This window comes from Vulpes lagopus, chromosome 6 (assembly GCF_018345385.1).
Source record: "Vulpes lagopus strain Blue_001 chromosome 6, ASM1834538v1, whole genome shotgun sequence".
NCBI lineage: Eukaryota > Metazoa > Chordata > Mammalia > Carnivora > Canidae > Vulpes > Vulpes lagopus.
This window is the reverse complement of record NC_054829.1, coordinates 7,840,015-7,854,406: the sequence shown is the minus strand read 5'-3', so window position 1 is coordinate 7,854,406 and position 14,392 is coordinate 7,840,015. Positions and strand designations below refer to the sequence as shown.

At 37.2% G+C, this 14,392-nt stretch overlaps 1 protein-coding gene across 3 annotated transcripts in view; it reads left to right on the top strand.

The window, feature by feature from the left end:
• VRK1 (VRK serine/threonine kinase 1) overlaps positions 1-14,392 on the top strand; it is a 109,047-nt gene that overhangs the window by 82,509 nt on the left and 12,146 nt on the right. For all 3 annotated transcript variants that reach the window (XM_041759708.1, XM_041759711.1, XM_041759709.1), the window contains exons 6-11: positions 1,617-1,725; positions 1,844-1,936; positions 4,220-4,352; positions 5,107-5,227; positions 5,518-5,576; positions 9,506-9,684. In XM_041759708.1, the coding sequence (XP_041615642.1) occupies positions 1,617-1,725; positions 1,844-1,936; positions 4,220-4,352; positions 5,107-5,227; positions 5,518-5,576; positions 9,506-9,684 (694 nt within the window). The remainder of the gene's footprint in view (positions 1-1,616; positions 1,726-1,843; positions 1,937-4,219; positions 4,353-5,106; positions 5,228-5,517; positions 5,577-9,505; positions 9,685-14,392) is intronic.

The following is a 14,392-nucleotide window of genomic DNA, read 5'->3' as shown; positions in this document are numbered from 1 at the left end:
ATGAATTAAGCAATTGTGTTTTAGCCCTCTTTTAGACTGTTAGCAGAGGTTGTATTTTCGTTACCCCTGTATTATATTATACTAATTACATCACTTATCATAAAAACAAATGTGTATGTGTGTCCTTTTGTCCTCCCTCCAAAATCAAGTTGTGCAAATGAAATCAGGAAGTCAGAATTATTGTTCCTTCTTTATGATGATAGAGATCGTGGTGTACTGGAAAATCTTGCACGAATGAATGCATTTTGCTCTAATTGTATGACTTTGGACAAAGCATTCTATGTGTATACACATTAATTTATTTATTAAAAGATGTTTAGATAAGAGGATCTCTCATTCCCTTCCACTTCAAAAATGAATAGAATTCTGATTTTTTGTCATGTTGTCTTTTAATGTTAGCTTTCCTTCCCTGTTGAACTTGTCTTATGGTATTTGTTGTAGGCTTCACAGATAAAAATAAGTGGGATTTTTGTGTACCACTGACGTTTATTTATTTGGATATGTGAAAAAGAATGACGCCATCACTTCCTGGAAGGCAAATTACCAATCATCAGTTTTATTCTGCTGTAAAATGGGGGTGAATAGGAGCCTCTACCTCATGAGGGTGATGTGAGGTTGACATGCACTAGTACATGTGAAGTAGACCAAGGCTTCAGTGAGTGATAGGTGTGGTTTTGATGGTCATCATTAATCTTATCCTCATTGGAAGATACATTGTGAGTGTAGTATTGGTTTTTACGATTTTTCAGAGTGATTTAACCAGGCAAATCAGAATCTGGAAAACTTGGTAAAGATAAAAGTCATCCTTAGAGCAGCATAAGGTGAACTGTGTTACTGGACTGAGGTGTTGCTGTTTGGGCACACACAGAAGTGTCACGGTTGTTGAGGGTTAGAATTCAAGTGCCAGAAAAGACCTCTGTAGACATGAGGCCCCACGCTCTCATTTGACACCCGGGGGAATCAGGGCTCAAAGAAGTGATGTGAGTCAGCCAAGGTGACCTAGTGGGTTTGTGGCAAAATCAAAAATCTGCACATTTCCCCAGGATATTTGTTCTCCCCTAACTCTTGTCCTTTGAGTATTTAACATACAGCCCTTTTATACCATTTAAACAATTTCATTGAATTCAGCTATTATTATAGCATCTTTGGTATCTTGATTTTAATAAAATGTTAATACTGCTAAAATGTGCCCCCAAAATAGAGAAAAACGGTCACAGACAACAAGCTAATATCCAGAAACATGAATTGACTTCGGTGGGAAGAAAATCCGTGATACTGGTCTTACTCATATTGTCTTATCTTTCCTGTGAATGAATCAGCTGGAGTCAGTCTGTGGGCTAAATACCTTATATTTATGGGTGTCTCTGGAAACTACCTGGCTGCCACCAGGAGAAGGCCCTCAGGCAGGACAGGGAAGTATTCCCAACTCTGAGATTTCTAGTTGGGAAAAATGGTTTCAAATGTTTGTCTTTCTTTCCTCCTTTCTTCTTTCTTCCTTTTTCCTTCTGCTTTCTTACTAAACATGGACTTGAAAAAAATGACTGTGAGAGTAGTCCCTGCAAAGTAGGTTACCCAAGTTCTGTTTTGTTTCATTGACTTTTCTTGTTTGTCTTTAGTTACAGGTTTATGATAATGGATCGCTTTGGGAGTGACCTTCAGAAAATATATGAAGCAAATGCCAGAAGGTTTTCTCGGAAAACTGTCTTGCAGCTAAGCTTGAGAATTGTATGTGAGCTACATTCCTCTTGTTTTAATCCAGCGAAGGCGAGTTGCGTTGAAGCTCGGTCCTCTGCTGGCTGGTGTTAGGTACTGCATTAATTTATTCTATATGATGCTTTCATAGCTGGATATTCTGGAATATATTCACGAGCATGAGTATGTACACGGAGATATCAAGGCCTCAAATCTGCTTCTGAGCTACAAGAATCCTGACCAGGTAGCTTTGTTAAGTTTAATTTCTACTAGTTAAAAGCTGTTGTTTGAAAACAAATATGGTTGCTTTGAACTTTTGAACCTGTGCAGAAGTTTTACTTTTTGGAGTCGATATGGTAATAATAATATTTCTTCTTGACACTTTTATCTAGTTAACATTCTACATTTTTGATGCGATTTGTTGGCACTTTATCAAGTTGGCTATTTTGCCCTAAATAATATTCAGAAGAAGTGCTTGTGATACAAAATGAATTTCAAATAGCTATTTGGGGGTGGAAGTTTAAAATTATATAGTGCACCGATGAATTATGTTTGCCTGTCTGCTTTGTCATTTTTTTATTTCCTTTGTTCAAGAAATCCATCAAATGTAAGTGTTCTATTACTTGGAAAATTTGGTCTTTAACATGTTGATTATTCAAATCAATTGGTTTACAGAAATATCTTAGCTGTCTAAATTTGTATACCCTTAGTGTTTAGAATTCAAATGTGCATTTTTTTTTATAGTTTATTACATTCACTTTGTAATTTTTACTTTTTAAGGAAAAGAGAAAAGCTAATGTTATTATATCTCTATTTGGATCAGTTTAGTCAGAATAGAAGGGTTTATACAATGTTCTTGAAGCTGTACCACAATTTTGGTTAAAGTAAGGTTTGATGTAGGCGCTCCTGGTAGGGCCACTGAAGGAAATCAGTTCCATATGTGTTCTTGCATCTTATTGATGGTGTGTAAGAAGGGACTGTTAGGTATTTGAAGTGTGTTTATGTTGAACTCCACTTTATTCTTTTTCTCAAACCAATCTTTGACTTCCTCTTGCTTAGTTTCCACTTGTCCCTTCACCTTCCCTTTATTGTCCACCTGGCTTTGTCCCCCCAGCCCCATCTCTGTCACAGTGGCTGTCAGGGGTCTCTCCGTGCACAACAAAGGAAAATTGGTATACTTGTAGAATGCTCATGGAGAAGTCTTAAAGGCACTCGCAGGATTCCCAGACATCTTGTGTTAGATGTTTTTAAAAAGGTTAAAAGCAAGCAAGCAAACAAACAACATAGCTGAGGATTCCATTAAGCATAAGGATTCCATTAATTGAGGCGAACTGGACTTGTACAATGTAATAAATAAAAATACCATTGATTTCAGTTTGCTATTAACCAAAATATGCTGCCTTTTGTTTATAGGAAAATATTTTTGCATCTCTGTTATCCTTCAGGCATATGCTTTGGATGGGATTATTTTTCTAGTGTTAGATGTGTGTGTTAGATCTGTCCCTATATTTTTACTTCAGTTTCCTCTTGTGATCACATGCATACATTTGTGAGACAGTTACCCAGAATTAGAGATGTGATATGTGGCTATGGATTAGAAGAAAGCCAAATTTACTAGCTTTTATGCTCATCAAACCCACACATTACATGCCCACAGATATGTGCTTTGTAGTATTAAAATTTAGTTTTAATTATGAAACTTTATTATATAATATTTAAATTATGTATTATATAATATATCTCATATATTATAGATAAAAGTCATCTAAAGGTTCTTCAGATCATTATTGTAATCTGAAATACTTTTATGAAATGAATTGATAATTAGAATATTTTGTAAGTGAAGGAGCAGAGGAATAGAAGATAATGTATCATGTATCATCTACACCAGTAGTCTTATATTTGGTGTGGGGCAGTTGTAACAAATATTGATGGTTTCCTCTGTGCCCAATTATTCTGTTTTAGACCCTGCAAGAAAAAAGTACAAGGTTTATAATCTTTGCTCAAGTTAGCAGACAGGATTAATTACAAGTATAACATACTTATTTTAAAAAGTATATAAAGTCAGGTGATAGTGTCTGGACTTCGGTGACATGATCACTCAACATTTTTCTTGAAATAAGTCCTTCAGAATTAGGGCACCGTGGTGGCGAAGTCCATTAAGTGTTCTGACTCCTGGTTTTGGCTCAGGTCATGATCTTAGGGTCCTGAGATCAAGCCCTGTGTTGCACTGTGCACTCAGCATGGAGTCTGCTTGAGACTCTCTCCCTCTGCCCCTCCCCACCTGTGTACGCACATGCTCTCTCTCTCTAAAAATAAATAAATAAATCTTTAAAAACAAAAAAAAGTCTTTCAGAATTCAGTATTTGCTATGTTAGCATATTGGATCTCACTTGTTGGGGGGTATAGTGGTGTGGCCTTGCAGATGAATCCACCTTTATATGATAGTATTTTATCTCTGGGCCATAAAGGATTATATGTGCAATCATTTTGGCTTTGATTTTACCTTGTGCTTGGACATTTATAGGTGTACTTGGTAGATTACGGCCTTGCTTACCGGTATTGCCCAGAAGGAATTCATAAAGAATATAAGGAAGACCCCAAAAGATGTCATGATGGCACAATTGAATTCACCAGCATTGATGCGCACAATGGTGTGGGTATGTCAGATTCCTCCCTGGTTCTTAATCTTCTACAAATAAACAAGCTGATAAATAAATAAGAATTGCAGAGGCAAGGTAAGGCCAGGGAGGGATCCGGGGAAGAGGTTAGACTCTTCCAGCCCTGTAATCGGCCACCTTGTCTTTCCCTGTGGTCCCCTTCTGTCCTTCACAGACGCCATGGTTTGAGCAGGGAAGGTGGTTTGGTTCAGCTCAGGATTTCTTTTTGATTGTCTTTAGCTTAGTTGAATGTGGGGTGTTATTCCCCCTAAAAGTCTGTAAGTTTCTTAGGCAGCCACGACTTGGCGGCAGGCAAACTGACTTTCTTACCTGTGAAATCATCCTGCTTTCTTTAGCAGGCATTTTGCTTTTCTGGGGCCCGTACAGTATAGAGGAGCTGAGACCCCCAGTTCTCTGGGCCTCTCCGTAGCTCATAGCATTTTAGTGTCTTCAGGTTTTCCAAGAGCAATATTAAATGTGTCTCCACTTTATAGTTTATTTCCTATGCTCATAGTCTTAGTTTGAAACTCTAGAGTTTGCCAATTTGGATTTTAAAGTAAGCTGTTAGTTGGATGTAAATGACTTCTTTCGTATTGCCAAGTATTTATTCAGTACTTTTATTAAATACAATGATAAGTTTTGATCAAAAACAAGACCGTAAGATTGGCTGTTTTACTTTATTGGTTTGTATATATTTGAAACTATACCTGAAAGTGATTTTAGTATCCTTATCCTGCTTCTTTTGTATTCACAGCCCCATCAAGACGTGGTGATTTGGAAATACTTGGTTATTGCATGATCCAGTGGCTTAGTGGTCATCTTCCATGGGAGGATAATTTGAAAGATCCTAACTATGTTAGAGATTCCAAAATGAGGTAAAGGAAAACTTAAATTATCTTGGGCAAAATCATGATAAGATAAATGTGTATGTCAGAATTTCTTAAAGAGACTATAGTTTTAATGGCTACTGATGTAGAAATAAGAAAGTACTTGCTAAATAGGAGGAGTCCTTGGTTCTCTGTCCAGTTTATTTTAGAAGAAAGCCTGTAAGCATATTTAGGATGTAACACAGTGCTGCTTATTGTGCTATTTACTGTCATTAAATATTAATAAGTTTCCATGGTATAAAGCTTCAAACAATGACTCATTCTTTAATTTTTAACAGATATAGAGAGAATATTGCTGGTTTGATGGACAAATGTTTTCCTGAGAGAAACAAGCCAGGTAGGAAAAGACTTCTTAAATGTTCATAAGGTTTTTGTTTTCTGGGAGAAAAAGATTAAGAATCATGATGTGCACAGCATATCCCATAACGTAAGAGCTTAGGTATTTTCAAGTGTGATTGTTGTATAGAGGCCTGTTCTCATCACGACAGCAGTCCCCTTTCCAAAGGTAGACTAAATGGGGATTTGAGCTTCCTTAAGTTATTGTTCAACTTTCAGGAAAGGAAACCAAATTTCATTCATAAATTCAACTTTTTAAAATTTTTTTATTTTTTTTATTGAGGCTTGATTGAATGCCAGGAACTGTTCTAGATACTAGAGTTACAACAGTAAACAAAATAAAGAGAAATTTTTGTTTTCATGAAGCTCATGTTGTAGTTGGGAGAGACACACAGTAAACACAGGAGTGATTTTATAGTATATTCTGTGGTTAGTACTATGGAAAAAAAGAAAGTGGGGAATAGAATTAGTGTGGGGATGAGGTAGGGAGTACAGACAGGGGGTGTTGGAATTTTAAATAGGGTGGCCAGGATGGCCTTATTGAGAAGGGTGACATTTGAGCAGTTGGAGATAGGGATTGAGCTCTGTGCAAGTCTGGGGAACAGTGTTTGAGGCAGAGGAATGAATGTGTCTGGTGAACTAGAGGACTGCGTTGTTTTAGGCCATCCATTATAAGGGCTTTGGCTTTTACTTTGAGCAGGAGTGTAAGGTTTGGAGTAGAAGAGTGACATCAATGTGTATTTTTAAGGGAACTCTCTAGCTCCTGTTCTGAGAATAGACTGCTAAGGGAGGAAGGCAAGTATGAGCAGGAGCTGGCTAGGAGGGCCACCACAGAGATCCAGGGAAGGGGGGTAGCAGTGGGAGGAGTGAGAAGTGGTTACTTCACACATATTTAGATGTCTTTTCAAGCCTTTGCTCATTTGTCTCCTTTTTAGGGTAGTCCACTCTGACCTTATGCAGTTTAAAATTGCAATCTTACCAAGTACCATAAGAGAAGTGGAACGCTATAGGCTTTTCAGAGTCCCCCCCCTTGTGCCTCCTACGAATCATGAGCCTTTCCCCCTAGGCTAATGAATAACTTACTTGCCTGACTTCCAACCCCTAAGATTTGTTTTTGAGCTCTATAAAAAATGGAATCATAGAGTGTGAACAACATAGATAAAAATCCCTGCCCTCATGATCTTGACTGCTAGCTCTGTTGGAGTCCTGTTTCTTTTACTCAGTATTGTATTTGTGAAATGCATTTCCATTGTTGCATGGGTTTTTTTCTTAATGTTTTTACTTATTTATTTTTTAACTTTATTGACAAATACAGTTGTATACATTTAAAGTGTACAATGTGGTGATTTGATATATGTTTATATCATAGAATGATTAACAAGATCAAGATAATTAACACTTCTGTTACCTCACAGTTAACTTTGTGGTGTGTGTGTGTGTGTGTGTGTGTGTGTGTGTGGTGAGAATGCTCAAGATCTACGCTCAGCCACTCTCCAGTCTGTAGTACCAGATTATTAACTATAGTCCCCATGCTGTGCCTTTGATCCTCATGGGACCCCATTGTTGCATGTTGAACAGTGATGTGTTCATTCTCATCTCTAATAGTAGTCTGTTGTATTTATATCCTATTACTTAACTATTCTGCTGTTGATGGTTTCTAATTTTTGGCAATTATAGATCCCCTGTTACAGATATAGATGTTTAGTCCACCTAGCATCGATTATTGTGCCTTACATCAGGAGGGGCCAGATTTTTTCCCGACCCCCATATTTATAAACAGTTGACCAAGTAGCTTTTCTTGAAGAAACCACTTCTTGTCTATGGTGCTACCTTTGTCTTAAATCAAGTGTGGATCTGTGGATCTGTTTCTGAACTCCTTCTTTCTGTTATTCTTTTTATCTGTTCTTGCGCCACAGTGTCATAATGACTCTGACTGAGTCTTGACATCTGGTAGTATAAGTCCTTCAGCACTGATGCTCCTTAACTTGACTTTGGTCTTCTGCAATTCTTGACCCTTGAGTATCTGTGTACATTTTAAAGCCACCTTGTCAGTTCCACACACATCCCTTCCCTTTCCAGTTTGCTGGAATTTTGAGTGGGATTGCCATGACTCTAGATCAGCTGACATTCTTGTACTAGTGAGTCTTCCAATCTACTAATAAAGTATATCCTCCACTTCATTTCTTTCACTGTGTTTTATAATTTTGTCTGTAAAAAGTCTTGCCTGTCTTCATCGTATTTGTTGCTAAGTATTTGATGTTTTTTTGATGCCATTGTAAATGATCTGTTTTTAAATTTTATTTTAAGATTTTTTTTTTTATCTTAGAGAGAGCATATGTGTGTGTGTATGTGTGTGAGAGCAGGAGGAGGATGGGCGGAGGGTGGGGGAAGCAGACTCCCTGCTGAGTACAGAGCCCATTGAGGGGCTCCTTCTCACGACCCTGAGATCATGACTCCTGCTGAACCAAGAGTCAGAGGCTTAACTGACTGAGCCACTCAGCTGCCCCAGTGATCTATTTTTAAAAAATTTATTTTCCAATTGCTTGTTGCTGATACATAGAAAATGATTTTTTAAATATTTGCCTTGTATTCTGTAACCTGGTAAATTTACCTATTAGTCTCATTAGTTTTTTTTATAGATTCCTTAGGGTTTTCTGCATACAGTGCTGTGTTTGTGGATAAACTGTTCCACTCTCTTTGCCTTCTCTTTCTTTTCTTGCTTTACGGTACAGACTAAAAGCATAGATGACTATTACACTGAACAGAAGTGGTGAATGTGGACATGCTTCACATTTTCCCCCCTCTAAAGGAAGGTTTTCCATATGTGACCTTATTAGGTGAAGTTTGCTTTAGATTTTCCATAGATCCTCTATAGATTAAGAAAATGAAGGGAGGGATTTCCATTTCTTTTTTCCTCACATATCCCAAGTAGCTAGAATTGTGCCTGTCGCATGGTAAGTGCTAGTCAGTGTTTGAATGAGGGTGTGTGTGTGTGTGTGTGTGTGTGTGTGTGTGTGTGTAGTGCTCTCAGGATCTCTTGGTTTATGGCATGTGGGGTGTGGGAAGAGTTTTTGGCTTGAGCTGGAAGGATGGAATTCTCAGTAACTGGGGTGGGAGGAACTGCAGGAGAGCAGGTGGAGGGATAGGTCAGGAGTTTGGATTTGGATTTGTTGGGATTCAAGGGGATAGTTGGAGATTCAAGAGCCATTGTATGAGGAGTGGGCACACAGGTTCCTGGGGGCCAGTGGACGGATGAGGCTGGGGATGTAGGAGTCGTTAGCTTAACGATGGATTTCTGGCCTTGAGGAGTGTCTATCTTGACTAGTAAGATTTCTTTTTAGGGGATTGGTCCTGCCTCAGTGTACAGTGAGCCTTTCATCATTCAGAAGCTGATTTTCCTCTTTTTATGGGAAAAGTAGGTCTTGCTTCTTTCTCCCTTCAACTTGGCTTTGGTATGTTTTATTTCCCATTTACCCAAAGAATGCAGCTATTTTCTATAGAATTAATGGCTTCTGTGGCAAAAAAAAAAAAAAAAAAAAAAAAATATGGTTTGATCGTCCTTGTACTTAAGTACCTTTTACTTTGTAATCTGTTTGAGGTCCTTTCCTGTTTTGTTTTTGTAGCCTTAAAACTACAGCAGTTATTTCGTGCATGTTTAAATTTTAATATGTGTCTCATCTTTTGTCCCTTAGAATTACAAAAATGTCTTTTACATTCTATCTCAAAATAAGTTTCTTATTTCACTTACCTGACAGCTCCCGACTTCAAAAGCGTACTTTCTATTGAAGAAGTGATTTATGTAAAAAACATATTTTAACAGGATACACATTTGCATTCTAATTTTACTGTGAGTTATTTTCTTAGAAGTAAGAGATAAATCTGTTGTATTTGTGATTAAAAAATTACAGAACAATTGTGTTACTCTTTTAGATGAAATTGCTAAATACATGGAAACAGTGAAATTACTGGGCTATGCTGAGAAACCTCTCTATCAGAACTTGCGAGACACTCTTTTGCAAGGACTAAAAGCTATAGGAAGCAAGGATGATGGCAAGCTGGACCTCAGCCCCGTGGAGAATGGAGGCTTGAGAACAAAGTCAATGACGAAGGTGAATTTTGATCCTAAGTTATCCTTTGGCCTCCTATGATGATAATTGCCGCAAACTAATTTTAGGGAAATAAATCAGTAAAGAAAAATGTAACAGATTGCTTGGCAATTAAATATCTATCACCATTAGGTAAAGGCACAAAACATGTAGAGGGTTGTAGAAGAATGAATAAGTATCAGTTTCTTATGTGCAGTAGCAAGTTAGTAAATTCCTGGAAAGATTGTCACTTGGGATACTGACCACTGACAGGGGGATTGGGATGGGGCATGCGATTTAGAGTGTGGGTGTTTTTTTCTCCCAGGCCACTGAGTGCAGTTGGTCTTCTCTCTTAGCTTTTCCTCCTTTGTTGATGTGGTCAAAGCGTTTACCGTTTGAAAATCAGTGTTTGAAAATGACTATTTGAAAATTAGTGTTCGAAAGTTTGTTTGCTGGTGTGGGGTGCTTACCATTTGACCATTAGTTTGCTCTTTATAGAAATGTCATTATGTAAAGCTATGTATCTGCATAGAAGGAGGTTCACTTATCGGACAGCTATGTTAACAGTGAACATTGTGGGCAAAGTATTGTGCAGGCATGTAAATAACTTCTTGGTATGACTTTAAACTTAACTTATTGGATATTTTTAATTAAATTATTAACTCAGATTTCCTTTATAGTCTGAAATTATTGAATAAAATGCTAGCTGCATTTAAATCAAAAAGAAGAACTACTCTTAGAAAAAAAATATTTTTTTACAATACTACTTTTCCTGTTACTGACTCTAAATTCCAGTAGATTCCTTTGGAAATCTCCAAATTATGAGAAAAAGGGTTTAAAAGCAAATTTTCTCTTTTTAAAATAAGAAGCAGCATTATTAAAAGGTTTTTATAATTCTTTTTAACTTTATAAGTTAACGTTATAAAGGAGATGGGAATTTTGAAATTGTATCTTGAATTTGACTTTTTTTTGGCAGTTAGTAGGTCTCTGTGTAGTTTCGCTCCAAATCTGAAATTATGCACATGTGCCTACATCTAAATTTTTTTCTTTTGTAAGTTTTGTCTTAATTGCATCGCTCCATTTTTGTGGTCAACAAGTGTGCTGAAAGCCACGTCCAGTTTTGAAATGAAGAGGATAAAATGGCAGCTCGAGTGGGATTTTTCAGTAAGGTAGTAAACTTATAGTTTGCATGTATGTGTAAACATACAGCTTGCACCTTTCTGCTCAGGACAGGTTTCTGTGCATTAATATTCATAGATAGCTTCTGTGGTGTTTTCCTCTAAAATTTTGCTGATTGAGAAATAAAGATCTCTGTTGCAGTGAGAACATGTCCAGTGCCATACCCTCTTACTTTTCAGATCACTGTTATTTGGACTTACATGCTGGAGAAAATTTGGTTTCTGCAGCTTGGCTGACTTTATAGCTGAATAGGTCAGTCTGCTGCAGAGCTAACATCTGTGAACTTAAAATTCTCATGTGTCCTTGGGTAGTTCAGAAGGCTGGAAATTTCCTGCTGGATCATCCCCTACATGTATAAAGCTTCATTTAGAGGAGGAAAAAAATGAATAACAACTGAACTATTAGATTGCTTCATTAGTTTACTGCTTTTTTCCCCTTCCCTCATAGCTGACCCAGGCCTATTCTTTGTATTAAAAAGAAGTTAATAAAAGTTCAGATTAGGTAAGATCCTGAAGCTGCTTGATGGCCATGTAACTGTAGATGAGTTGTTAATTTTAGGTGGCCTTTTGTCTTGTTTTTGTAACCTGAACAAGTTGGACCAGGCCAGTTTTCTTTTTTAAGTTTTTTTTTTTTTTTTTTAAAGCCCAGAACATTTTCTTCAAATACATTGTAAATACTACACATTTAAGGCAGATAATAGCAGAGCTCCACCAACTGAAAAGTTAGGGACTCTTCTCTCTACAAGGGAAAACTTTCCCTTTGATAAACTAGTATTCCATCTCTTTTTTAGCAAGGGGTGTATAATCAAGATGTCGTTTTTTGCTCTGGTTACTAGGAAGCTCAGAGTTAATTATGCTTAATCATAGAAATTATGCTAATCCTTATAATTAGTATGTATTCTCCTTTCCCTTTGTCATAATTTCTTAAAACTTTTAAGTATGTACTCTTTGTATTTACGACACTCAAATCTCTTTTGGAAAGGGATAATAGTTTTAATTCAATATACATATTTCTTTTATGTTCCTGAGAGTTGTCCATGATTGTAAGAACCTGTAAGAATTGGTTAGCAGTGGAATGAAACAAGGTTTCTATCCATTTTTAAATAGCCATGCTTGATTATGGTACAGTAAATTTGGAAACTAGAGTGAAGTATGAATTTTCCCACTTGAAAATGTTTTCAGCCTCAGTAGCCTAAGAGTTTTATTTAAAGCACAGGATTTGGGGATAATATAAAGCTGAAGTAGAAAAAAACTAGGTATCAATCTACCCTTAGGAAGTACACAGCCAGAGATTTTCATTGTTGATCAGAACTGAACACTTGCCTTAGAATCGGGCAGTACAGTTCCAGCACTGGATTCAGTGTGTACTCTTAAACCAACATTCAACAATATAAAGGTCTAATTTATGTACCTGGTCTAGGCTAGGTCCCCGGGGCTATAAAGATCAATAGCACGTAGTTCCATCCTTAAAGAATTCCTCCCTGTCCCATCTGGGTTAAGAACAGCTTAATTTACTGGAAAGAACTCAGCAAGTTAAAAGGACATTAATACCTCCATTAGCTATTTTCTTGTAAGGTTTTGATTAAGTTACTTGCCCAAGCCAACAAAAGGGGCTGTTCATTAGAATTTCTCAAGTCTCATCCCTGGAGATTCATTGAGTAGGTCTAGAGTGTGGCCCTGCGATTTGCATTTTTCCCAACAGTATATACTGTTGTTTCCTGTGAATGACGTGCACATACCCTTTTCTCCACTCCCACATTTTTTTAGTTCTTTTAAGTTGTATTATGCTAGTTCCCTTCCTAGAGTTTCTCTGAAAAATGATTAACCATTAAATAAATCCCTGCTGGTACTCACCCTGAAACATGGTACAAGGAGACAAGAGTAGAGGCCCTCCATTGCCCACCAGTGGTCTGCAGCTGCTCTGGTGGACAGCTTCCTGTCTCGAGGTGACTGCCCCCAAGGCAGCTTATAGTTCTAGTCAGATAGCCCCAGATACACCCTCTGAACTTGGGCAAAAGTCTGTCTAGCTGGGTTAGCATGCTAGAATAATAGAAACTATCTTTTCCTTTGTATAAGTTTAGATGGTTGAAGTCAGTACATTTCTTTCTGTTTTTTTTTTTTTTTTTAATTTTTATTTATTTATGATAGTCACACAGAGAGAGAGAGGCAGAGACATAGACAGAGGGAGAAGCAGGCTCCATGCACTGGGAGCCCGATGTGGGATTCAGTCCCGCGTCTCCAGGATCGTGCCCTGGGCCAAAGGCAGGCGCTAAACCGCTGAGCCACCCAGGGATCCCTTCTTTCTGTTTTCTGATGAGGATTTAGTCATAGTTTTCTATGTAAGTGGATTCAGTGTTTACTAATGATTCTCTTCTTTAGATCTTTGCTTGAGCTCTGTATTTTAAATCTCATATTATTTGGCTGGATTTTGCCAGGTAGCTTTTTTCCCCTATGTTTTTAAGTGAGATTATGACGTATGTACAGAAAAATACACAAGTGAATGTGGAATTCAAAGTTTACAAAGTGAACATACACATTTAAACATCCCCCATATCAAGGTATGGATTATCACCTGAACCCAGGAAACCTTTAGCAGGCCCCCTCCCAGCCATTATCCCTTCATTAACAGTAACCAGTGTTTTGACTTCGACACCATAGATTAGTTGCCATTTAAAGAAAATTAATAGCACCTTACAATGTATACTTCTTATACTTTTTTGTGTCTTTTATTCATTGTATGTCTAGATTTCCATGCTGTTGCATGCAACAGAAGTTTTCTGTTTCTTGTTACTGTATAGTATGGCACTCCATTATATGAGAACATCATAATTCCTTAATCCCTTTTATTGATGGATATTTGATGGACATTTGTACTGTTTCCAGTTTTTGGCATTTGCAGTAGTGCTGGTTAAGAACATTCTTGTAATTTCTTTTGGGAACTGCATATATTTATTTTAACTGGGGTATATACATAGTGGAAGTACTTGGGTGGAGGGCTTATGTTTAGCTTTAGTAGGTGTTGTCATGCAGTTTCTCCCAGCAGTTGTCCCAGTTGATAATCCCACCAGCAGTTTATGAGACGTCTAATTGCTTGACAGTAGCTTTTGCATTATATTTAATTTTATCCATTTTGATAGATTTGCACTGGTGTTCCTTTGTGGTTTTAATTTAATCTCCTTGAGAATATTGATTTTGAACACCTTTTCCTATGCCCATCAGTCTTACTGTCCTTTTCCTGTGAGGTGCATTTCAAATCTTTTGTCCATGAAAAAGGAGGAGGTCGTCCGCTTTCTTTTGATTTGGTAGATTTGACTACCTCATATATATGCAGTCTATGTATTATACACTTTTCTTTTTATAATTGATAGTTTATTTTTTCATTGTGTCAATGTATTAGTACTTCTTGATGAACAGAAAGTTCTGCATTTTAATGAAGCCTAATTTATCAGTCTTTCTGTTTATGGTTAGTGCCCTTTTGTATTCTGTTTTTGGGAAAATTTTGTCTACCAAGGTCATGAAAATATTCTTTTATTATCAAGAAATTTTATCTTTTG